We start from the raw sequence: 23,755 nt of genomic DNA, 5'->3' as shown, positions 1-23,755 counted from the left end.
CTCTACCTTGGAAGCCTGGTGCAGGTGTTCTGGATGAGAATATAGGCTCATCTATTTGAATGCCTGGTCCCTGGTTGGTGGAACTGTTTGGGAAGGATTAGGAGGTGAGGCCTTGTTAGCCTGGAGGAGGCTTTGAGGTTTCAAAAGCCCAAGCTTTCTGTTAGCCCTCTCTCTGCCTCCTGCTTACAGATCAAGGATGTGAGCTCTCAGCTACTGTTCCAGAGCCAAGCTTGCCTGCTGCCATGGTTCCTACCATGATGATCATGGACTCTAACCCTTGGTAACCATGAGCCCCAGTAAATGCTTTCTTTTATACTGCCATAGTCATGGTGTCTTCACAGAAATAGAAAAGTAAGGAAGACACCTAGGTCACCATTCCAGGCTGTCATGATAGGAAAAGACACTGGCCTGTGGTCCAAGAGATCTTACTGCTTGACCTTGGGAACTGAGTGTCATCCCAAAGACACTTGGCACACACACTAGCCATGCTGTCAACGGATGGAGGGAAGGTGATTAGCGTGACAGTTGGTCTCATCAATTATTTAAATTCAATTACTATCCTAACCTTTAGTCTGCACAGGTCTATCTTCAAAGCTGTCACTCAAGGGAAGGGCTTAGCTCATATGAACATAGTCAGCCTCAGGTCATCAGCATCAGCACCCAGTCAGGCTAGCTCAGCAGGACATCTGCAAACACCAGCTGAGGCACGGTGTCACCATACTTAAAGAAGCAGAATAAAGTAGAAAAGCCTCTTTTTCTGTCTGACCTAAAGTGGTCAGCTGACACATTCTGGAAGATATACCAAACAGGCCACATTCTGATTATGTGCACCAAAGGACCGAGACCTGCTGTGCAGGGACCCTGACTCCTGAGACCTGCTGTGCAGGACCCAGACTCCTGAGATCTGCTGTGCGGGACCCAGACTCTTGAGACCTGCTGTGTGGGGCCCTGACTCCTCAGGGTGGTGGGTGGCTACTGTTTAGCTGCACAGTGTGTGTAATGACCTCGGTCGTTACTCAGTATGAAGCCCACGGGCACACCAAGCTGCTCCCCGACCAAGCTGCTCTCTGACCAAGCTGCTCTCCGTGGTGTGGTCACCGTGGTTATGCCAGCCCCACAGCATGCTGCCTCATCTTTTGCACTTGGTTTTAAACTCATCTATCACTTCTGATGGGAACTGTGTAGATCACATCCGTTCTTATGTCTCAGCCCCAGAATGGTCCACCTTCACCATGCTGTCCTGTCATGCAATGCGGTGAGACTGTGGTCACCTGAGACCCAGGATAGGCTTCCAAGTGTTTACTTAGGATGAAACCATACAATCACCTCCCAGTGTTCTCAGTAGATGACTGACATCAAAACCAGGTTTTCTAAAACTAAGTAGTGTGGCAATGACCAACAGCAGCTTCTTACCTCGCTTGTCCTGAAGGCCACCCTGTAGTTGAACTGCGACCCTTCTTTCTCCCTGGGGTCTTCCACCTTCTCCCTCCGGATGCTGACAGCCACAGGGCCAAGATTTTCATCTATTCCAAAGTAGTTCTGGTGCTCTGTGATTCAAAACAGCAGATTTAGGAGAGAGTGACGCTATAGCAGCAGTCCCAGAACAGTGTCACAGGCTGCACCATGATCCTTCCCACAGCTCAGGTCTTCTGGCTTCGGATCTAGAAAAGCTTACCTAGCTGGTGTCGTCTCACGGGCTACCTCTCTGCTTTCCTACTCTGCTTTTCACTGTCACAGTATGCTGAGGGTCCCACCTCAAAGCTGCTGTTCTGCAGACAGCACCATTAGGAAGATGGGTCAGCATCCTCACACAGTGGAGCGGGGAGGGGCATGGCTCCTCAAGAGTCAGCAAGGAGTCTGCACTGCTCCGCTCCTTATGGAAGGTGACCTTCTCATACTGAATGAGACTCCTGAGGTTACCCAATGAGCCATTCAGACTAGCCAGAGTAATCTTAGCCATCAGTGGAGTGGCAAAGGTCACCATGTCATTAAACTGTCCCTGGTGTCTAAGGAGAAATTTAGAGACAGGAAGCACATGATGGTTTCTGGGCTGTGAAGGTCACTGCTCCTAAAAATCCAGTAACTCCCTCCACCAAGCTGTCAGTTCATCTTTTCTTTCCCATAAATCCCTGGTCCTTGAAAAAACACCTGAGTCATACAACCCCATGGCAGGGATGGACCTTGGGGTGTCCCATCTACCAAGTAGAGGATGTCACAGGACACACTTTCTAATGGACAGTCACCAACCTGCATTCTTCTTTATAATAGTCACATGGCAGGGGACATTTAGCAGTGTGGACATGGGGGAACATTCAAAGAAGCAATCCTCACTCACAGTGTGACCCTCCTCCCAGGGATGGGCACTCCCCGCTCTATGGACAACCCTCTGTACCACAGAACAATGAGGGAGTCACTATGTCTCCTGGGTAGCTTCCATACTGATGCTTCTTCAGAACAGCCCATCTTACCACAGCACAGCAGAGGCAGTTGGGCCTTGCCAAACACAGGAACAATTGCCATGTACCCACTGACACAGGATGAGAGCATGTCCATTGTTAGCAGGCACATCAGACAGCGATTCATGCAGAACAAGGGGTAGATCCTCTGCAGACCACAGCCTGGTCAGTGCTCCAGGGGCTCTATCCTTCAACTCTGATTTTTTCCCTGCCCTTACACAAAACACCACATTTATCCCCTCTGAGTGCTACCTGCTAGGTTTTAGCTACTCTAGCCCAACTCTCAGTTTTTGAGTTTAGGAAGCCTGCAGCTCTGCAAGGGTCCTAGCTGTGGTTTTATGCCCTGAGAACTTCTGGAGAGATCTTAAGTCACCAAAGGGGCAACTGCCTGCTCCACTCCAGCCAACACTGCCCAAATTGGTTCTGAAGTGCAGGCCATTTGTTTTATACTGCTTGGGGACCAGACTAGTGTAACACAGATACTCAGTTGTTCTAGAACCAGGCGGAGCCAGAAACCAAAAGGAGGCTACTTTTGGGGTGAAGGTGGATTAGCTTCAGACTGGAGGAAGCCTGTGTGGTAGCTACAGTATGTGCCTCCGACAGCCAATGTCACCAAACACTCATCAGGTTTGAAGAAGCCGAGCAGCCATTTGTGACTGTGATCAGTAGTTTAAAACCACAGTACGAGGATGTTAACTGTTTACTTCAGTGTGTCTTGTTCTCTTGACATGCGTTAGTGACAAGGGGCCCAGGATACTGCACTAAGCCTGCCTTTATAGCAGACAAGGATCAGTCTAGAGCTTTCTAAGCCGCGGTAACTATACTTCCACATATTTGGTATTTGGTGTGCTACTCTTCTTGGCAATGCTCTGTAGCACTCTGGGATGGTCACTTGTCTTTCTTCAAATTACACACACACACACCTCAAGTTTCTTTGTTTTCTAACAGACTGTTGAAGATTTTAGATGTGAATTCCCCACAGGTCTGTTGTCCTGTAAGGACTACTTGGACAAATGCAGTTGTATACGCAGCCCAAGACAACACTGGCACATAATACTCCACTGAATCAGAAACCTTGTTTTAAAGAACTGGAGAACTCTCAGCTCTGTCATCAAAGATGACAAGGAGCATAGATAGCCTAGTGAGCAGAGGACACAGGAAGGTGCCCTCTCACCACCCTGCGGACCCATGTCCCCGCCACATCTTGCTTCCATTTCTGGCTCTGGCTCTGACTCCCTCACACGCCTGCACTGCTGAATGCAGATGTGGAGGTGATATCTCCACTGCCCACAGGCCCCACGTCTGTGCCTGCAGACCCCACAGGCCCCACGCCTCTGCCTGCAGACCCCACAGGCCCCGCGCCTGTGCCTGCAGACCCCAGAGCAGTTCCGCCTCACGAGTCTTTGCTAGGAACCTCCTGGTGGTGCCTTTAGTTTCAGTAAGGAGTCTGTGGAATGCCTGCATGTGTTTCTAAAGAAATTAAAAATTTCCCCTAGGTTTGAGAACATGCTGTCTAGCTCAGCTCCTATATAGAGCTTGCCCACAGACCATGAAGATGTGAACAGTCTATGCTCTGTCCCCTCCCCCACTTACCCAGAGGGAACAAAGGCAACTCTTTTAAAGGACATCCTGCATCCCTTTCAGGAAAGATCTGTGTTAATTTTGTTCTGAGAAGCCCTGCCTCTCTGGACAGAGGCTCACAGGCAAGCCCCTCATAGCTGTGTGCATTCAAACCCTGGCCTCCTACAGCCTGGCCTTATTTCTAAACCAACGAACTGATGATTTCCATAAAATTGTTTCAGGAGTGAATCAAGTGAACTCCTTCCCTGGCAGGGTGGAAACCACGAGGAAGCTGTTGATAAGTTGAATGAAAATCCACACATTACATGACTACAATAGAACAGGATTTTAGAAAAGTGGTTAACAAGATTGCAGTGTGGGAATGAGAGCCACAGTATCTTGGTGTTGTATCCTGGCTGCTCCATCGAGAACGGGGGAAAGGAAGACAATGGATTGGGGTGCCCAGGACCCCAGACCAAGGCTGTTTCTAGACTCTGTAGTATCTTAAAAGGGAGATTGATTAACTGGTAAGCTGCCAATGAGTCCAGGGGACTGAAGAGACGGATGAGGGCAGTTTTGCCAGGTAGTTAGTGCCTATGGTAAAGCACAGGGCAAGATCATAGCAGCCACAAGCCCCAGGACCCATGTGAAGCCTGTGACTCCTGTATCCTAAAAAGCAGCTTACAGGTTCTCTGCCTTTCAACAACTGACTCCCTGCCCCCTCACTGCCTGCATAGGGGACCAAGTGCCTGGCATTGTCCCTTGATGCCAGAGTCCCAGATCATCTAGGCAGTTCTTGCTATGAGTTCCTGGACTCAATGGACCGGTTTGCAGCGGTGATGATGGCCGGGGAGAGAGGCTAGCCAGAAAGCATCAACAGTGTCCTATGGGGAGGAACATGTGTCTTAGAACAGTACTCGTGCTAGGTGGCACTCTGCTCACCATAGTGAATTTAACAGTGCCCAACCCCCCTTTAGTCACCAACTGTATAAAATGGGGAGAAGAGGCAGGGCCCTGAAACTCAAAGGAAGGAGTCATCACTGACTCAGCAGAGAGTTCAGGGGAGTCATAAGATACGGCCCTCCCACAACCCTCAGGCCAGCGTCAGTGACACTGGGGTGAGTGTGTGTGGAGCCAGGTGGCAGCTTCACCAGATGGGCTCCCAGCTCATCCCAGCTTCCTTCTGCTCTCCTCATTTCTTAACCATCAAAACAAAGTGCTGCCTTGAATTCTGTATCCGGGTGTGGCAGAGACAAGGGCCTCTTTCAGGAGAGAAGTACACACACATGTGCACACACACACACACACATGCGCACACACACACGCACACACATGCACACATACAAGAATGCAGGGGACCTATGTGGTGTGACAGGCACTGCTCTAAGTCCTTTGCAAGATGTCCCTGAATCATTAGCTCATCTTAAAGATGGAGTTGGGTGGGCTAGGAAGCCACGAGTGCTCTCCACCTGGCCCATCCATAGTCCTAGGTTATCAAGCATGGACTTCCAAGCTGTAGTTACCACAGATGGACACTTCAGCCATGGCAAAGGGGCAGTTCCTGAGTCCCCCAGACACTAAATAGCAACAAGGTGTTGAGGTGGGAGAGAGGGACAGTGCAGGGTTGTTGTTTATCAGACTGGCCACTGAGCTTAGGGTCTTGGCATGGGAGGCAGGTGTTGTGCAAACAGCTCCAGCTCCAACCCAGTATGAAACTCTCTTCTATGGCTCCCAGCATCCTTCATTCTAAGTGCTACAGAAGAAGGCAAGTGCTGGAGAAGAGGGAGCTGGGTGGGAGCTCGGTTAGAAATAATGACGATGTGAACCCAGACAACATGAGGCCTGCCTGGAGCAGATCAGTCTGGGCAGCGCCACTGCCACCACGAGGGAGCTCACGCCACTCTGAAACTCTCCTGCCCCCTGCTCCTTCCAAGTTGCCTCCACCCCTGAAGACAGTCAAATGTGTCCTGTCAGATGCCATATTATACAGGAAGGAGGTGGGGAAGGAGAAAGAAAAGGGGAGACTGAAAGACAGAAAAAAAAAAGTGAGGCAGGGAAGGAGATAGAGGAAAAGGGGGCTTAAAGTTAGCTCTGTCAACTTGACAAAACCTGGATCGCCTGAAAGATGAGTCTGTGGGCACACCTGTGGGGGACTGTCTTCATTATATTAACTGACACAGGAAGATCCACCTTAATTGTGAGTGGGACCACTCTTGGGCTAGGCAAAATGGAGTAGTCACACTGGATACTGGCTCTCATTCATTCCTGTTTTCTGACTGCTTCAAGCTCCTGGTACTTAAGACTTCCCATCCACGATGGATTCTACCTCAAACTGTGAGAGTTAAACCCTTTCTCCCTAAGGTTGCATTTGTCAGAGCATTTCAACATGGCAGCAGGGAAGAAGCTAAGGAGGCAGAGGGAGAGCATGGAGGGAGGGCACAGGAGGGAGAGCACAGGAGGGAGAGCACAGGAGGGAGAGCACAGGAGGGAGAGCACGGAGGGAGAGCACAGGAGGAAGAGCACAGGAGGGAGAGCACAGGAGAGAGAGCATGGAGGGAGAGCACAGGAGGAAGAGCATGGAGGGAGAGCACAGGAGAGAGAGCACAGGAGGGAGAGCATGGAGGGAGAGCACAGGAGGGAGAGCACAGGAGGGAGAGCACAGGAGGGAGAGCATGGAGGAAGAACATGGAGGGAGAGCACAGGAGGGAGAGCACAGGAGGGAGAGCATGGAGGGAGGGCACAGGAGGGAGAGCACAGGAGGAAGAGTATGGAGGAAGAGCATGGAGGGAGAACACGTGCTCACAGCTGTTGGGCCCATCCTCTCTGAAACACACCCCTGGTTAAGAAAGTGTCAAGAGTTGAACCTGCGGTGCTTGCAGAGCCCATCTGGGGTGAAGTTTAGGGCTCTTCCAAGTGGCCTGTGCCACCAAGGAGACCCGCAGCGAAGGGACAATGCAGAGCCAAGGTCATCAGCAGAGCCAGTGAGGGATGGTATTCCTGCTGGGCATGCTAATTGTCAAGCTCATTCCTTCCAGACCTCAGGAGGATGCAGGACTTGTATGGACAGGCCATGCTGCTGGCTGGCTCTGTTTATGGTGGCCAGCTACTCCCTGGTTGACAGCTTCACATCCTTTAGTGACTGTCCTGGGACACATCTCGGCATCAAGAGCCACCTCTGCATGCCAGTGGCACAGACCTTACAAAGCCTATACATCAGACAACCCACAGGACCAAGAGATCCACAAGGAACAAGGAAGATATTATCAACAGGTCCCCTCAGAGACAGGGAAGAGCTCTCAAACGGGACTGGGAAGGCAGCTTTCTGCACAGGCCGGCTCTAGACTCTCCTGGTGCTTCTTGTTTTTAACCACACTGCTGTCCAATTGCTAGTGAGCTTGCAGGAGCACCCGCTCTGCCTTTGCAGTGACTGAGGCGCTGGGGTTAAGCTAGTCTGTACACTTGAACCCTCAGGACTCTGGCCACCAACGTCTGGTCCCTAATGACTCCTGCTGTCAATTTTATCTCAAGTCACACTGCGTCACCGGCAAAGAGCTAAGCCTGAGGAAGCAGGCGTCCCCTCTGCACTGGAGCCCAGCAGCTTTCCTCTGAGGCCACTCCCTCCTCAGGGGCTTACCAGGCTTCTTCCCAGTGAAAAGTCATGGCCTTCCTTCTGGTGCATTCCCTTATTCTGTGGTCTTTACAGAATAGTCTAGAACTCAGCTTTCCAGCTACTTCCTAGGTCCTTGGCCTAGCCCCCAATCAGAGATGAGTCCAAGAGCCTGGGCACTGCTAGCCAGCACAGCTGTATCCCTTTACCATGGACTCAGGGGCATGTCCACACAAGCTACTTCCCAGAGCTGATTATTTCTTTACCAACCTAAATGATCTGAGAGCACTCCTTCCAACGCTCTCCAGTGTCTGTGTCATCAATCAGAGAGGGCAGGGGTCACTGTAGAGAGGGCTTCATAACAAGTGACAGAGGAGCACAGATCAGATTAGAAACCACCTCCTGTGACAGATAAATCCAACAGTGGGGTGCCAACAGTCAGGGTGGCTCCTCACACACACACACACTCTGGATGTGAGCGGCACTTGAGTAGGACCTGCTAAGCTTTTGCACAACAGGACCAGAAAACCTTTCCTCCTGATGCCCCAACTCCAGCACTCAGCTGCCTGGATGGTGAGCCGCTTACAGGCTTGATGTCAGGTATCAGCTTCTAGCTATAGCAACAGTGTTGCGGAGGAAGCCTGTTTCTCTGAGGTCAGTTTTGAAAGCCAAAAGCAACTAACTGTCTTCTTTATTTCCAGAGTTCCACATGTCTATGAGCAGCTCCTACTCCAGGGAGGGCACGGCATGGGGGTGTCAGTCAGGTTCTGAGCTTTCCTGTGACGAGGACTGAACTCAAACAGGAGAGTTGGGAACAGGGAGAGGAACATATTAGTGACAAAGCCTATGTTGCAGATCGTCAGAGAAAAGTGAAGATAATGTATTCTATACTATATGAAAGACGGCCGTAATAACAGCAGAAGGAACTCTAACTGTATCTCTGCCTGTGTGATCCTACTTCAGAACCACACACATCTGGTCAATTCATGAATCCTTTCAGCAGGACTTAGGCATTTCTAGTTGATGAATTAACGAGGCAAGAGCAGAGAATGGTGGGAAACCCACAGAGTTATCCAGTGTAAGGAGCTACACAGAGGACAACCCAGGATGGATGTAACCACAGGACACTTAGTAAGTAAGAGGGGTAAAGTTTAAATGAACTTGATGTCAGAGGGAGGAAGCATGTCCTTGGTGAGAACTGTGAGTCAGCACAGACAGGTGAAGCGGCTCTAACAGGCTGCAGTGGACGACTCCTGACCAAGAACATCCCAAGCCCCAGGCCATGGCCCTGGAACCCCGAGGAAGCTGCTTTAAAGCAGTAAGGCCCACAGTAGTGGCCGAGACTGGGATGACTTCAATGTCTCCTGCAGGCTCTGTAGCTGGCGGTGCTAATTTGGAGGGCCCTAGAAACTTTACAAGTAGAACTTAGCTGGAAAAGCTGAAGTTGTGTTGCTGAAAGTGATACCCAATCCCCAGTCCGTCCGTCTGTCTGTCTGTCTGATCCTTCCTGTCCACTGTGCAATGAAAACATTCTCTGCATGACATGATCCTATGTCCACTCCAGGAACACAGGGACACTTGACTGTGGCCTGGACTCTCTGAAACCATGTCAGAACAAGTCATTCCTCCTCCTAAGCTGCCCCTCAGGTGCTGTGTATTTTGATCACAGTGTGTTGTGCAGGACTATCCTCTGAACCAAACTGCTGCCACGGGTTCAGGGGTGCTTGCTTGCAAAACACTGTCACAGCTGGGCTTTGGGACTACTGATATCTTGTATAAGGAATGTCAGGGAGTGTGAGGGCCCCTTACCTGGATACCCAGCCATCCACCCATCAGCTGTGTGTTGATTCTGCCCTAATTCAGAGAGGGTCAAAGTACAAGGAGGGGCAAGAACTGGGGAAGATGGGAGTTCCCATCTTCCCCATTATCCATTCTGGAGCCATCCATTCTGACAGCAGACCTTTCCACATTGCTGCTATAAGGCCACCTTGCTCACAACCTCTTCCTTATCTACCCTCTGTTAGCAAGTCTAATAGACTTGCTCACTGATTCTCCAGCGTGAATGCTGATAGAATTGTATCTTGGTTTGTCCTTAGGACATTGGGGAGTGTGTGTGTGTGTGTGTGTGTGTGTGTGTGTGTGTGTGTGTGTGTCCCAGGAAGGAATTAAAGTAACACAGCAGTGGAGAAGAGGTCCAGAGCCCCCAGGAAGCCGAGTGCCTACCTTTGCCATAGAAGAACTTGCGGTAGTAGTAGGCCCCGAGGTCAACGTGCTCTATGATGTAGCGCTTGACCTTCTCCCTGTGGATGGGCTGGCTCTCCCGTGGCACCTCCAAGACAGAGACACCTGCATTGGTACAGTGTGAGCTGAGGGATGACTCAAAGGAGCAGCTCTCCCCAGAGCTGAAAGAGGCTGAGTTGGCCCGAGAGAGGGCAATACGTCTGTCGCCCTCACCGCCGGTCTCATTGCGAAAGTATGGACAGCTGAGGACCAGGTCGTTGCTCTTCCCGTCGCCCTCATCAGCGTCGGGGTTCTCCTTGGAATTGAGGTCCTCCTTGCTGCCCAACGGGGACTCGCAGCCTCCAGCGGGGCCTACGGGAGCTGGAGTCTGTGATGCTGCCGAGGCCCCTGTGGTGATGTTCTTTCTCTTCCCCACACTGGCCCTCGTGGCCATGGCTTCATTGATGTTGAAGAGGATACTCTGCACATCGTAATGGGCGAAGCACCTCTGGCAACTCCACGGGCGGATGCCCCGGTCCAGGCGGCCCTCCTCCAGGTCAGAAGTGAACTTGAAGGTCTCGTGCTCGCTCTTGACTGTCCGAAGTTTTCGGAAGAGTGAGGTTTCCACGGACTCTGACTTTAGCCTGCGCTTGAAGGGCTTGTCTCTGTCCCTCCCCATCAAGAGGCCACCGTCCATGTAGTCCAACCCTGAGATGCGGACAAACTCTCCTCTGGAAATCTGGGCTGCAGCGTGGAGGCTGGGGGAGATGGCAGTGTCACAGGGAAAGAAATCAGGGAACCCAAAGGAGCCGGTCACTTTAGGGTCATAACTCTCTATTCGGTACCCTCGGAGCATGGCAAAAGCATTCTCCCCAGACAGACCCTGCCTGTCAATAGAGGAAGTGCTCCCATACTCCCTGTGCAGGGCCGCTCCAGTGTTGGGGTTGACTGCGTGTTGGTCCAGGACGTCCTCCGTATCGATGTCACTGATGGTGATGTCACTGTTGCTCCTCTGCCGTATGGGGTGGAGCCCTCTCTGGGGCGAATGGACAAAGATGTCTCCAATGGTGTACTTTGCCTCCACAAAGTCCAGGTCCAGCTGCTCCTCTTGCTGCCTGTCACCCTGGTCATTTTGGCCATTCTGGATGATGGAGGTGACACTCTCATAGCTGGACTGAGACCGGCTCTCCCATAGCGTCTTGCAAGCCAGGTCCTTGGAACAGTCCTTTTTAGGAGGCCACTCAGACACTCTGGCCCTCACACCCATCTTGGGCACTGCTGGGGTACCATTGGCTGGCCCACCCCCACCTCCCCCGCCCTCACTCGGACCAGAAGTGTTTAAAGTAGCAGGTCCCATGCTGCCATTGATGGCTTTAAATTTCCGAGCAAAATAATCATCAGACTGCATGGTTCTGGAAGGGTCCTTGAATTTGGAGGCAGCTCTGGCAAGCTTGTGCTTCTCTGTCTGTGATGGCCTTGGATCACTCATGTCCACAGAGGGAAGAAGCCGTCATCAGCAACAGCGGTGTAAGCCTCCCTCCATGGTCCTCACACAACACTGTAACAAACACAGACAGGAAGGCTGGCTGCTGTTTTCACCAAGAGCAAACAGCATCCTCAAAGCATGGTTTCTCTGAAGCCACGACGAGTGAACTTTCCGACGGCTGTGGTGACACTGTCCCAGCTTCAGCAGCACTCTTCAACACTTCTGTCCGTTAGCATTCCTTCACCTGAATTGGAAGACAGAGAACAGTCAATTGTGATTGACACAGTTCAGGTCAGTGACAGTCTACAGGCGATTTCTCATCTCTCACCCTTGCCTCTGCTGATACCAACCCTCCCGACACTGTCACAGCTCAGGCGTGCCTGACTATCCTGTTATGCAAGGCTGACTGGAACTCTCACAGAAAAGCAACACCACCACTCACGGAGAAACTTTCATAGGATGCAGGATTCACTGCAAGCACCACACACGGGGTACTGTATGTAAGCACCACACACGGGGTACTGTATGTAAGCACCATACACGGGGTACTGTATATAAGCACCATACACGGGGTACTGTATATAAGCACCACACACGGGGTACTGTATGTAAGCACCACACACGGGGTACTGTATGTAAGAGACGTAAATGTATGGAACAGAAATGTGATCAAATGCATCTTTTTATTTCTCTTTTATTTTACCTTTAACCATACAAAAATGTTGCTAACACTGCATAGCTTCTCAGCTTTGACAGGCTAGGTGACTTAATCATGGACCTGAGAAAGGAACAGCTCTTGTCCCTTCCATAAGTATCCAACGGCAGTTCAGTTGGCCAAGATTAAAAATCTCAATCAGCTAAGCAGTTTGAGAACTTCTGGGCAAGCCCCCGGTGGCCAAGATGAATAGATGGGCTCCTTGAGAAGTGCAGACATTTCCCTAGAGTAGTAGCTGCTTTGTCCCAATACTAAAAAACGCTATCTGTCTGCGCATGGTTTCACGCTATTTACCCCAGAGCCATTACGTAACCGAGGAGATAAGGGATCTCAGGATGTGACAAATGGAGGGAGGGAGAAAATGCAAGGAGATGCACAGATACCCTGACCTGCGTTCCCAGACACAAGGGAATGGAGGCCTCTTCTCAATCACCTAGAATGACTATTTTTAAAAGGATTGTAGACTGCTATGAATTGCTGTTATTTCCTATACAATGTAGCGTCTTATGAAACAGTCCTTGGAAACCAAGTGAGTGACAGCACAAAAGCAAACACTCTGGCCCTCTTCCACTGAATCACATTTGACTCTGTGAACTAGGCTTCTGCAGAACCCATCAGTTCTTTGGATGGCTGCTTTTTACAGACAATAAAAATTTAAACTTAAAAATGTATGCTGGCTAGGGAGCCGCCTCGGTGGGTAAGAGTGCTAACATGACAGCATGAGGACCTGAACTGATGTCCTGAGAAGCCATGTAAAAGCAGTAAAAGCAGGCGTGACTGAAGTATCTGTAGCTTCAACACTGGCAGATGCAAACAGGTGGATCTAGGAGCCCTCCCTGCCATCCCAGCAAAAATGGCAAGCTCTGGGTCAGTAAGAGATCGTGTCTCAAAAACTAAAGAGGAGGGTGGGAAAGGAAGTGAGCTGTTGTACACCTCTGGCCTCTCAAGGGCACTCTCGGGGCACACACCCACATACACATGCCTGAGTGTGCCCCCACACCCTTTCTCTTTAAAGTTTGGTATAAAGCTACATGAATCTCCAACAGGTGATACCAGGAAACTCATCTGTAGGTTCCTAGTGTTCATTTGTAGATCTTCTGTGTAGAGCCTCCTACCCTGGTACCTCATTCTCACACGGGCTTTAAGGTGAGAAGGAAGGCACGAAGGACACATATCCAAAGTATCAATGTTGATGCGAGGATAGGAGAATGCCTGAAGCAGCCATGTGACAAAAATAAAAAACCAATAATGTCCTAGCAAAACATAACTTCTCCAAACTGATGTGGTCCATCAGGGATGGAAAATCCAAACAGATTCGCCAGCATTGAAAAGAACAGAAACTTATTCCTAACAAAGATGTGACAAAACACCTATGAAACGCTAAACGCCTCCCTGATATCTTCTCTGAGATGCCCATCTTCCAATCCCCCTTTCCTCCCCATGTCCTGTGCACACTGAAGGACCAGAACCTAACATGTAGGACACAAAGTGGGGAAATACACAAGACCCCTGCACAGCCCACAAGGAGCCCAACTCCAGCACTGCCAAGCCGAGTCAAACAGGGTCTCTTGGAGAGGCGTGCGGAGTGCTGAGGCTCAGCTAAAGCCATGTCAACCAACACATGTCAGGTATTAGCATCATGCCCAGGACTAGAGAGGACAAGATGTCGGCCAGCGAGACAAGCCATAAAGCTACAGAAGTTAGGGGCTAGTGTTACTTAGAATCTTCCTGGCTGGGCAAGTAGCTGTGTGACAGAACACTGGATGCTGGTGAGGCTCCATGTGCTGTGTGTGTGAGCTCTCTCCCTCGTCCTCTCCCCTCTCTCTGTGCGGCTCTCCGGTGTGGTGTTCTCTCCCATCTCTGTCTTCTGTTCACTCTCACTTTCTATGCTGTGTTTCAACTACATCATACCGAGTACCTTTCGAGTCTTCCAGCCCCCTCACACTTTAGGCTGCTGTCCGAGCTGCTCCCTCTAACTGAAGCACCAGCTGCTGTGCAGAGCTGACCACGTCTCCAGTCTCCTCTCAGGATGTGCATCCCTGCACCAGGTTTCCACGGTGTTGACTACTCTCTCTCTCGTACTTTATAGCAGATTCCTGATTCTCTCTGTATGACTATCCCCTCAAAGCAGCCCCGTGGGCTCAGGGCTACATCATTTTGCTCACCATTTCTTTTGTGGGGATCAGTACAGTTTCTAGTATGTGGTAAATGTACCAAAAATCAATAAATAAACAGAGCGGCAAATCAACAAATAACTAAAGGAATGCATCAGCTGCTAACACTCGATAATAAGAGACTCTACTAAACTGGCTTTAACTGTAAGAGTTCAGGGCTGGGGAGGTAGCGCAGTCGGTAGAGTTTGTGCCTGGTGTGCATGAAGTCCTGGGTTTGATCCCACCCCTGCACACCACTTGACATAGCAGTGCACTCAACCCACTGGGGAAGGAAGGCTGTAGGAGCAAAAGGTCAAGACCACCTCCGATACGTAGGGAATCTGAGGTCAGTCTGAACTACATGAGACTTTGGTTTACTCTAACTTTACAGATATATGTTCCCAAGGTCGATTGGAACCCAGGGCAGGATATTACTGCCACATGCTTTTTCTCAGACCTTTACAATGACTACGAACTTACTACCCAGCATCTATTCCATTCTGTAAAGGGGTCATCCTATCCCACCGAGGTACCAGCCAAATGAGCTGCAGACAGCCCAACTAGTAGACAGCAAAAGGCTGCCACCCTTCACTGTGTCCACATCCCAGGAACTCCCCCTGGCAAGGTGGAGTCCCAGAGAAGCAAGCAATCAACAGTCCCCAGAGCATGTCTGTCATGGGTCTCTGAGCCCTGTGGGCTGTGCAGAACCCTCTTCTGTTAGGTAGCTCCCTGGAAGAAACTCCCAATGCATGCTGTGAACAGTTCCATTACAAAGAAAGATATGTGGAAAACAGGGGACTTGGTATTCCATCCCTCAAGCTTCATGTCAGAGTTAGGAGCCAAAGTCTGAGACAAGAAGCCTCTACAACCTTCTTATGACCAGCCATGTGCTTGCTCACCCATGTGCTTGCTCTTCTTGGCTTGTCGCAAACACTGGCTTTGATAGCATATTGGCAAATTTGGGGGCTAAGATGATAAGCCCTAGCATATTTCCTTACAAAACATGAAAGGCACGGACACATAAAGAAGGTGTGTTATGAAGTATACTCATACTCCGCCCTGCTAGGCGTAGCATAAGGACCAATGTTGTTTTCTTATGTAAATGATAAGTAAATTCATGCTTCCAAGTTCCCAAGCCCAGTCACTGACACTGAAGGAAGGAGGAGACACAGGCCTCCCCAGATTATTAGTTTTCCTTCTCACTCTCATTTTCAATATCAAGAACACCCCACCCCCTATCCTTGCAGCTATTTCCTCCCTCCACCCTTCCCTCTCTCCCTCCCTCTCTCTGGTGTGTGTGTGTGTGTGTGTGTGTGTGTGTGTGTGTGTGTGAGCACTAGCTAGCTTTAAACTCACCAGTGTAGCCAAAGATGGCACTGAATCCCTGGTCTTCATGTCTCTACCAACTACATCCCCAGCTACAATGAGTCTCGCACTGTGTCGGGTCCTATGGTTTCTGCTGTCTATCAAAAGCAAACAACCAGCCCTTTGTGGACATTAGAATAAAAGGAAAAAAGGAAGCTGCGTGGACTCCTGGGCCTGAGCAGGAGACCGACAGTGAGAAGCTAGGGAGGACAATGGAAGACAGTTCAAGGACAAACTCAAGGACTGGGAACCTGAGAAGGATTGGCCCTCAGCTAACACCCAAGGTATTCATCAGAGAAGCACACGACAAAGCTACAGCACCTCGCTGCTTAAGCATTACTGTCAGTAAATAAGATGCATTTCCACGTCTTCCATGAGACATCAGTGAGTCTTAAAGACTAATACTGTGCTTATAATTTAGCCTCTTATGGGGCTGCAGCTGTAGCAAATGGTTGAAACCCACAAAATGCACACATTATGAGTCCCATTCATAGAAGAGAGTGGTTAAAATTATATAGGACATTGATAATATGAGGATAACTATGGGGAAACGCTTATTCTCCACAGCAGAATCCAGTCAGAGCATGTCTGAGGAATGTGCAGAGAAGCAAAGGTACCCCACCCCACTTTGACCCTCCCTGTGTCCAAGAGGACAAGAGCTAGGCTGTGGCATTCTCTGAAATCTATCACCTGAGCCATCCAGATGTTCAGTATGCCTGGCCTGCTATCATAAGAAGCCAAGACCGAATGTTCATCCAACAGCCGTCCATTTCACATCCAGATGTGTAGTGATCTGAGAAACAGATTTTTATAGTGGTTCATCTTCTCTGTCCACCTGACTGGATTTGGAATCACCTAGGAGATACACCTCTGAGCCTGCCCCTGAGGGGATTTTCAGAGAGGTTTAGCTGAGGAGGAAAGATCTCCCTGGAATGTGGGCAGCAGCACCCCATGAGCTGGGTCTTGAACAGAAGAAAACCAAGCATTAGCGCCAGCATTCATGTCTCTCTGCTTCCAGACTCATGAGATGCAATGTGACCAACGGCCTCACACAGCAGAGCCTGCCCCCTCACCATGATGGACAGTACTTTCCAAAGAGTTAAAACCTTCCTTAAACTGACTTTGTCAGGCATTTGTCACAGCAATGAGAAAAGTATGCAAGACAGCTGTTATTAAATAGTAACCATTAGTGATAGGCAAATTCAATCAGAGTATGACAACTTTTTTGTTAAATCTGGGCAGGAAAATAAGTGCTTCATTCAGAGACTTTTTAAAACAAAACAAAACATGGATCTGGAAGCAATGTTAACATGGCCACGAAAATGCAAAATTCAATCTGGAGTTTTACAATATGAGGTAAGCTACACATGGACTCTACCTTGGTAGAAAGCTCACACTGGCATTAAAGCCACAGTTCCTTAGGCAAGCCTTGTGTTGCTGGGGGTGGGGGTAGGGGGGAATTTCCCCTGCTCTTCAAGACAGCAGATCCCCAAGGTACAGTTAGGATATTTTCAATCAGAGTTCAGGACTTCATGATGAACCTGGAAATATTCAATTCCTAGAGAGAACCCATGATGTACAGCCTTGGAGGACCAAAGTAAACAAGGGAACCTGAGCCACAGGTTGATCAGATGGGATGTTAAGGTGACTGCAGACCAAGCTCTGGCTAGTTTCACATGATGGGCAGGGCCCCAGACTGTTATACAAATTATCCCCCCTTTGCTTCTTCCACCCCCTCCCCCAGGTCCCTTCTCACAATTGTGCCTGGCCCTGGGCTGGAACTCATGATCAGCTCACATCTAAATCTTCAAGGCTGCAGACCCAGGTGCCAGGACGGAGCAGGGAGCAGTATCACAGCACATGGGTCAGACACAGAAACTCTCTGCTTCCTTTTATCGCCTGCTGGCTCCTCCTCCTGGGGCTTCCTGCAGATGCTGGTGTTCCAGCTGTCTCTAGCTGCCTTCTCTAAATTCTGAATGCATCCTGGAGGTGCCACACACCCTCTCTATGCTGATGATTCAGTCTTAACCCACAACCAAAAAGCCCCTTCACTTAGTGCTTCCCATCTGCACTGTGACTGCTCGTGTTTATGGACCAGCCTCTTCAGCCCTTGCCCAGCACCGCCACACAGCAAGCTCTCCCACAGATCATCAAGTCCACATCCAACCACAGCCCATCCAGGTCACCACCCAGTCTTCCTGAGACATGCTTCTCTTCCCTCTCTGCTTCAGCTGCCACCAATCTAGTTGGACCCTCACATTCCTCAGAACAAAGCCTGCTTGATTAAGTCAGCATGGAGCATTGTACCTATCCCCATCCTTTCCAGAGCCTGGGCCTCCTGCCTCTATGTCCACACGGCTAACTTCATGTTATTACTCAGGGTCAGAGCCTGGGCCTCCTGCCTCTATGTCCACACGGCTAACTTCATGTTATTACCCAGGGTCAGAGCCTGGGCCTCCTGCCTCTATGTCCACACAGCTAACTTCATGTTACTATCCAGGGTATTTTGCATGCTTCCTACCCAAAGACTCGGCAAGGCCTTCTCCCCTATACTTGTCCATGTGTCTGACTATTTAAATCCTACATACAGCAAGTCTTTCAGAAGTTATCTCTGTGGAATGTTCTCAGACGCACTATCAAGTCTTCTTCACTATGTACTGTAATAATCCAATGGGAGAAACGTTTTCAACAAAGGAAACTAGATATGCATATGCAAAATATAAAATTGAAGCCCACCTAACTCCACATATAAACATCACTCAAAAACAATTAAATAGAAAAGTGCAAAAACTAAACTCACAGAAGACAAACGACAAGTCTAGGGAGGTGGCTGGGAAAGTGCTTGTGTTGCACTAACATAAAAGTCATGCCTTTAACCAAGACTGACTTGGGGTGTAGAGACAGGAGGATACCTTGGCCCAGTGGCCAGCCACACTGAATGGGAAAACTCCAGGACAGTAAGAGACCATGACTTAAACATTATGGAGGAAAATGACTGAAAAAGGTGTGTAATGTTGACCTCTAGCCTATACACATAAACACATTAATCCTAACCTGTGTGCACTTGTGCTCGCACACTCGTGTACGTGCACGCACACACATACACATGCACAGACACACACAAATGCACACACACAAACACTAACCCTAACCTGCACGCATACACATATACACACACACAAATACTAACCCTAACCTGCACACACAAACATACTAACTCTCACCTGCACACGCACACACACACAATGTACACATACACACAGATATATACACACACACAATGTATAGCTCACAGAAGCTGAAGTACGAGCGCAGGGTTGGCAGCGGCCTCCTGGATAGAGCACCAACAGCACTGTCAACCAAAGACAATGATTGGGAATTGGACTTTGTTAAAATCAGGAATGTTTGTGTATCCAGAAGACTACAGCAGAGTGAGGTAAGCAGGCAGCCCTGGCATGGGAGGCACATCTGGAAACAGCCTTGACGTCACTCAGGTCAGGGTAGAGGCGCAGGGTGGCTAGGTCCAACCAAGCAGGAAGCTTTTCCCCTAGCCCACAGGGAGAGTGCCTCTCTGGGAGTTCCTTGCCCTCACATCTAAGTGGTCAGTGGTAACTGGGAGCCCCATGGTCGCTATCTAAATGGCCTTTTAAACTGATAAAGACACCACACCATGACAGGACGCAATCACTTCCACCCACAACTTCCAGTTTGATTCTACAGGAATGTGCAGAATCACCAGACTGCAAACCATACGTTTTGGGGTCTGATAAGTCCAAAGACAGATAAAAGAATGTTTAATAAAGGCCTCAAACATCAAGGAGCCGCCTCCTGCTCACCACAGAAAGTACCCGAATGCCTGAGAAGCATAACATATGCCTTTTAGGCCTCTCGAAGCATCTACTATTTAATCTAATTTTCCCTCATGAAATGTCTGGCTTTGGCTCAAATTGAATCAGCATTTCCATTATAAATCTCTATTTCCACGTTTTCCAGGTTTGACTGTGAAATGTGTTTTGTACGAAATCTGACACAGGCAGAAGCCTGAATTTTAATGCTTTTCATTGGCAAAATGTGTCCTCCCCCCAACCCCCTCCCAAAATCGGAATCATAGTTTTTACAAGTCAAACACCTGGAAACATGTCTACAAGAGAAAGATAAATCCTGAGTGGCTCCTCCAGTGTCTGATTCTTACCTCAGTTCTAAAACGCTTCTGCAGGTTTCTATTAATACCAAACATCCCCAGACACCACATAAAGACTTGACTTTCTACCCGAGCTATGAGTGCTGAGGCTGCACAGTTCTCTCCTGAGGATGGGGACACTGCAGCTGGACAGGGGCCCCAGCTCTGGGGCCTGAGATTGGGGTGGGAGGTGCTCTGGCTTCTAGGTCAGAGTCAAGGCTGGCATAGAACAAGATGGGCCCTGGTGCCCTGAGGATGGAGCCCAAAAGGGAGGGAAACAGACCAGTCATCACTACCTAGAACAACTCAGTCTCTCTCAGTATGGCCAGAGAAATTTTCCACCTCCTGCCCAAACAATGGTCTCTGATAGCCACACAGCTCTGTACTGGCAGCCAAGACACAAAACTTCCAATGTTTTAGGCATACAATGGTGTCCACATATGAGATACCTATACAGAGAACGAGAGGAAATCTGACGGAACCCCAGAAGTTGCAAACACTTAAGGCCACAGTGTGGCTTTGAGGATGAAATCTCAGCTCTGCAGACCTCTTCGGTCACAGTATTGAGGGACAAGTTCCCCTCACCAGCTTCACATGGTACCTATCATTAACAAACGCTCTCAGGATAAGTGAAAACAGGTATTAAATTAACCTGCCAACCACCGGGCTGTGCCTGCTCAATGCTTAATAAGACCACAGACTGTTTTTCCAGAGGACTGAGTATGATTTCCAGAACCTACTTTGGGTAGCTAACAACTGTCTGTAACTCCAAGTTCCAGGAGATCCAACACCTTCTCTGGCCTCAGCAGACAACAAACACATGTGGCACACATAAATACATGCTAGTAATCACTAAAAAAAATAAACAACAGGCTTTAGCAGAAGTAAGAGACAGCCCACACCACTATAAAACTGCATGGAAAGTTTTCAAGAATCGATGCCACAGAAGTCCTTGGCTATGTATTGTTCCCTTTTGTGTGTGAACTATAATCAGGTTACTTTAAAAGTAACAAATAACCAACCTTTCTGCAAAGAGATTCACAAGTGACAGAAGAGTGAGCTGACAGAAAGGAAATGTCAGACCCCATCTTCTCGTGTGTCCACACAGCTGAGCAGCCTGACTTCTCAAATGCTTCCAATCAAGGAGAAGAAGTGAGAGGTGGGTCAGCCTAAGACAGGTGAGGCTTGTCTTACCTCAGGGGGGAGGGGAGATGGCTACAGAAAGGAAGAGAGAAACACAAGAAAACTGCAGCTCTCTTCCTCCCTGTGTGGTTGTGAGCAGTGAGTGAAACACACCTTGTTTGTACACACTGGAAGCTGCACATAACAAAACCAGGCTCCACCACCTACTATTTCCGCAGACACAGAGAAACAGCCAAGCTGTCCAAGAATCAGCAAGAAGCTATTCTAGGGAAGCCACGTGCTTGTGCTCTCAGATTGCGCTGCAAGAGGCAGCACTGTAGTGTCTCTGTCTAGCTCCAAGTGTCCCCACTACCCAAAAGACAGTCTGTAGCCACACAGTACCATGAACTGAGGAGGCCCACGGAAGCCAATACCCTTCCATGCCTCCACCCCAGATGGGTGCCATTGTGTTACATGAATGCAGTCTCGAGACCTGGAGAAAGATTTTTTTATTGTCATGAAAACAAAACACAACCAGTAAACCAATATCAATATTCAATATGATTTAACTCTAAAATTATCATAATCAACACCAAGTGTCTTATGCACATCTAAGTATACCTACCCGAAAACCCCACAAATCCATGTAACCCCCAACATAACCTTTTTTTTTTTCTAAAATTAAAATTAAGTACTTTCCTACCTGAACCATCTCCTAAGTGCCCAAGTTTTGTCTTCTTATACATGGACAAGTAAAGTAACTGAATCACTGCCACACTCTAGGCCATGGTGGACGACAAAGGACGGTACACGGACTTTCTAAAGTTGAGAGACTTGGATGGCATTGCCATCTTCTCTCCAAAAGAGCACGATCCCAGACACACTTGATACCAGTTTGTTCAAAATAAACAAGCCGGTGGGTAGAAGGACAACATGGAAACATTAGCCCCACCCACCTAGCAGCTCTTCAGCCTCTGCAGGCTTCTGAGGAGCACGGGAGCTGCATCTTGATCCACAAAGGGAGATGAAGGCCTGCAGTAGCTACACTGACCTCAGCAGTTCCGACCTCACCACACCCTTCTGTAGGGCTGTCAGACCTGCAGGTTCTCACTGCTTGCATCTCATGCTGGCTCTTAACAACCTTGTTTGTTTCTTTAGTTCTTTTTGAGATGAGAGTCTCGCTCTGTAGCTCTGGCTGGCCTGGCACTCAGTATGTAGCACAGGCTGACCTCAAACTCATGGCAGCCTCCCAAATTCTCCGATTTCAGTGGATGTGCTATATCACCTGGCATTAACACCTGACTTCTGGATGGCAGCACTGGGCTAGAATGTGCAGGGCACCTTGTGGGAACCACACATTCATCTTCATATGACAGTGGTCAGCTTGCCTTCGAAAACCACAAGAATGACAGGGACACTTCCACATACACATAAGCTACGGAGGAACCATTTCTCCTGTCCCCATCCTGAACGTGTTCCTAAACTAGAACATGTGGCTATTTATTCTGATAAAACGCTACTGCTTAAAGAAAGAACCCAAACAGAGGCAGGATCTGGTTCACATCTGTAATCCCCACATGAAAAGTTGAGGCAAGATTCCTTTTTTTCCAGCATGTGTATACACATATGTGTGTGTTGTATGGGTGTGTATGTAGGCATGTGTGTATGTGTGTGTGTAGGCTGGTGTGTGTGTATGCATGTGCATGTGTGTGTACGCGCACATGCACGTGCAGGCTAGACATCCACATTAGGTAATCTGCTGTCACTCAACCTTTTTATGAAATTTACTTGCCTGTTGATTTTTGTGTGTATACAGGAGTGCACAGCATGCATGTGAAGGAGGCAGGAGACTGCTTGCAGGAGCTGCTTCTCGAATTCCATCACAGGGCCACTCTAACCTCATCAGTGAGCTTCCGGCTGAGTGAGAGATCCTGTCTCCAATACCCAGCTGGACAGTGCCTAGGAACAGCCCTGAAGGAGGTTGTTGTCTGGCCTATTCCATACATGCTCACATGAGATGTCAGCGCAAACACAGGAACACATACCCACATATCCAAGACTTCCGATAGAAACAAGAGGCAGAGGGCCAGCATCCGCAGAAGGCTGTGAGAAGAAGAGGCAGCACCCCCAGATCATGTCTTGGGGAGCCCAGTAAGCTTTCTGTTACTAAAATGAGGTTCCTGCAGCTGGGTACTTAATAGGGGGAAGTTTAGTTCCAGTTCTGGAAATTTCTGAGCATGAGATCAGGATGAGCAGGGGAGCCAGAAGCTCGGGCTGGGGGTTCCATCCTCTAACAGTTCACTCTTACAAGAACTAGTTCAAGGTCCTGGGGGAAAGACCTTAATCCCTCTGAAGGAAGCAATCGGGGTCTCTCCTGGGCTCCACCTAACCTTCAGAATTCAGACTAACCCTCTACTCTTGGGCTGTCTTCTAGTCACTTGTCAGATGAACCCTGCCTTGTAAGACATGTTCTGTGCAAGATGGTGGATATTATTCTATATTTATGGTCACCTACACTCCTCCTTTTGAGAAGTGTCTGTAACTTACTGGCTATTCTCAGGTGCTGAATTTCTTTTAGTTTATCACATATTTTAGACATTAATCCTTTATTTGCTACATAGCAGGCAAAGTTTCCCCCATTCCATAGGATGCTGGTTCAAGCAGCTAGATTGTTTCCTTCAATGTAAAAACCTTTGTAAGTTCAATTACTTTAGGAAAAGAGAGAATAGGATTACAAACAAACAAACAAACAAAAAGACAGACCCATCTGTGTCTACCCAGGTCTCAGAACATATCATGAAAGCTGGGTGTGGAGTCCACATCCCAGCACTCAGGAAACAGAGACAGGAAGATCAGAAGTTCAAGGCCAACCTCAGCTATGTAGGAAGGGC

The 23,755-nt window shown here is 49.0% G+C and overlaps 1 protein-coding gene across 2 annotated transcripts in view; it reads right to left on the bottom strand.

Annotated features, from left to right (window-relative positions):
* Positions 1 to 23,755, bottom strand: part of Sipa1l2 (signal induced proliferation associated 1 like 2) — a 148,086-nt gene that overhangs the window by 61,417 nt on the left and 62,914 nt on the right. For both annotated transcript variants that reach the window (XM_028767712.1, XM_028767713.1), the window contains exons 3-4: positions 9,847 to 11,573; positions 1,414 to 1,547 (exon numbers count right to left, since the gene is read on the bottom strand). In XM_028767712.1, the coding sequence (XP_028623545.1) occupies positions 1,414 to 1,547; positions 9,847 to 11,332 (1,620 nt within the window). In that variant the 5' untranslated portion in view covers positions 11,333 to 11,573. The remainder of the gene's footprint in view (positions 1 to 1,413; positions 1,548 to 9,846; positions 11,574 to 23,755) is intronic.

The sequence above is a fragment of the Grammomys surdaster genome, unplaced genomic scaffold (genome assembly GCF_004785775.1).
Source record: "Grammomys surdaster isolate TR1022 unplaced genomic scaffold, NIH_TR_1.0 181, whole genome shotgun sequence".
Classification (NCBI taxonomy): Eukaryota; Metazoa; Chordata; class Mammalia; order Rodentia; family Muridae; genus Grammomys; species Grammomys surdaster.
The sequence above is the reverse complement of the archived record's forward strand: the minus strand, read 5'-3'. Positions and strand labels throughout refer to the sequence as shown.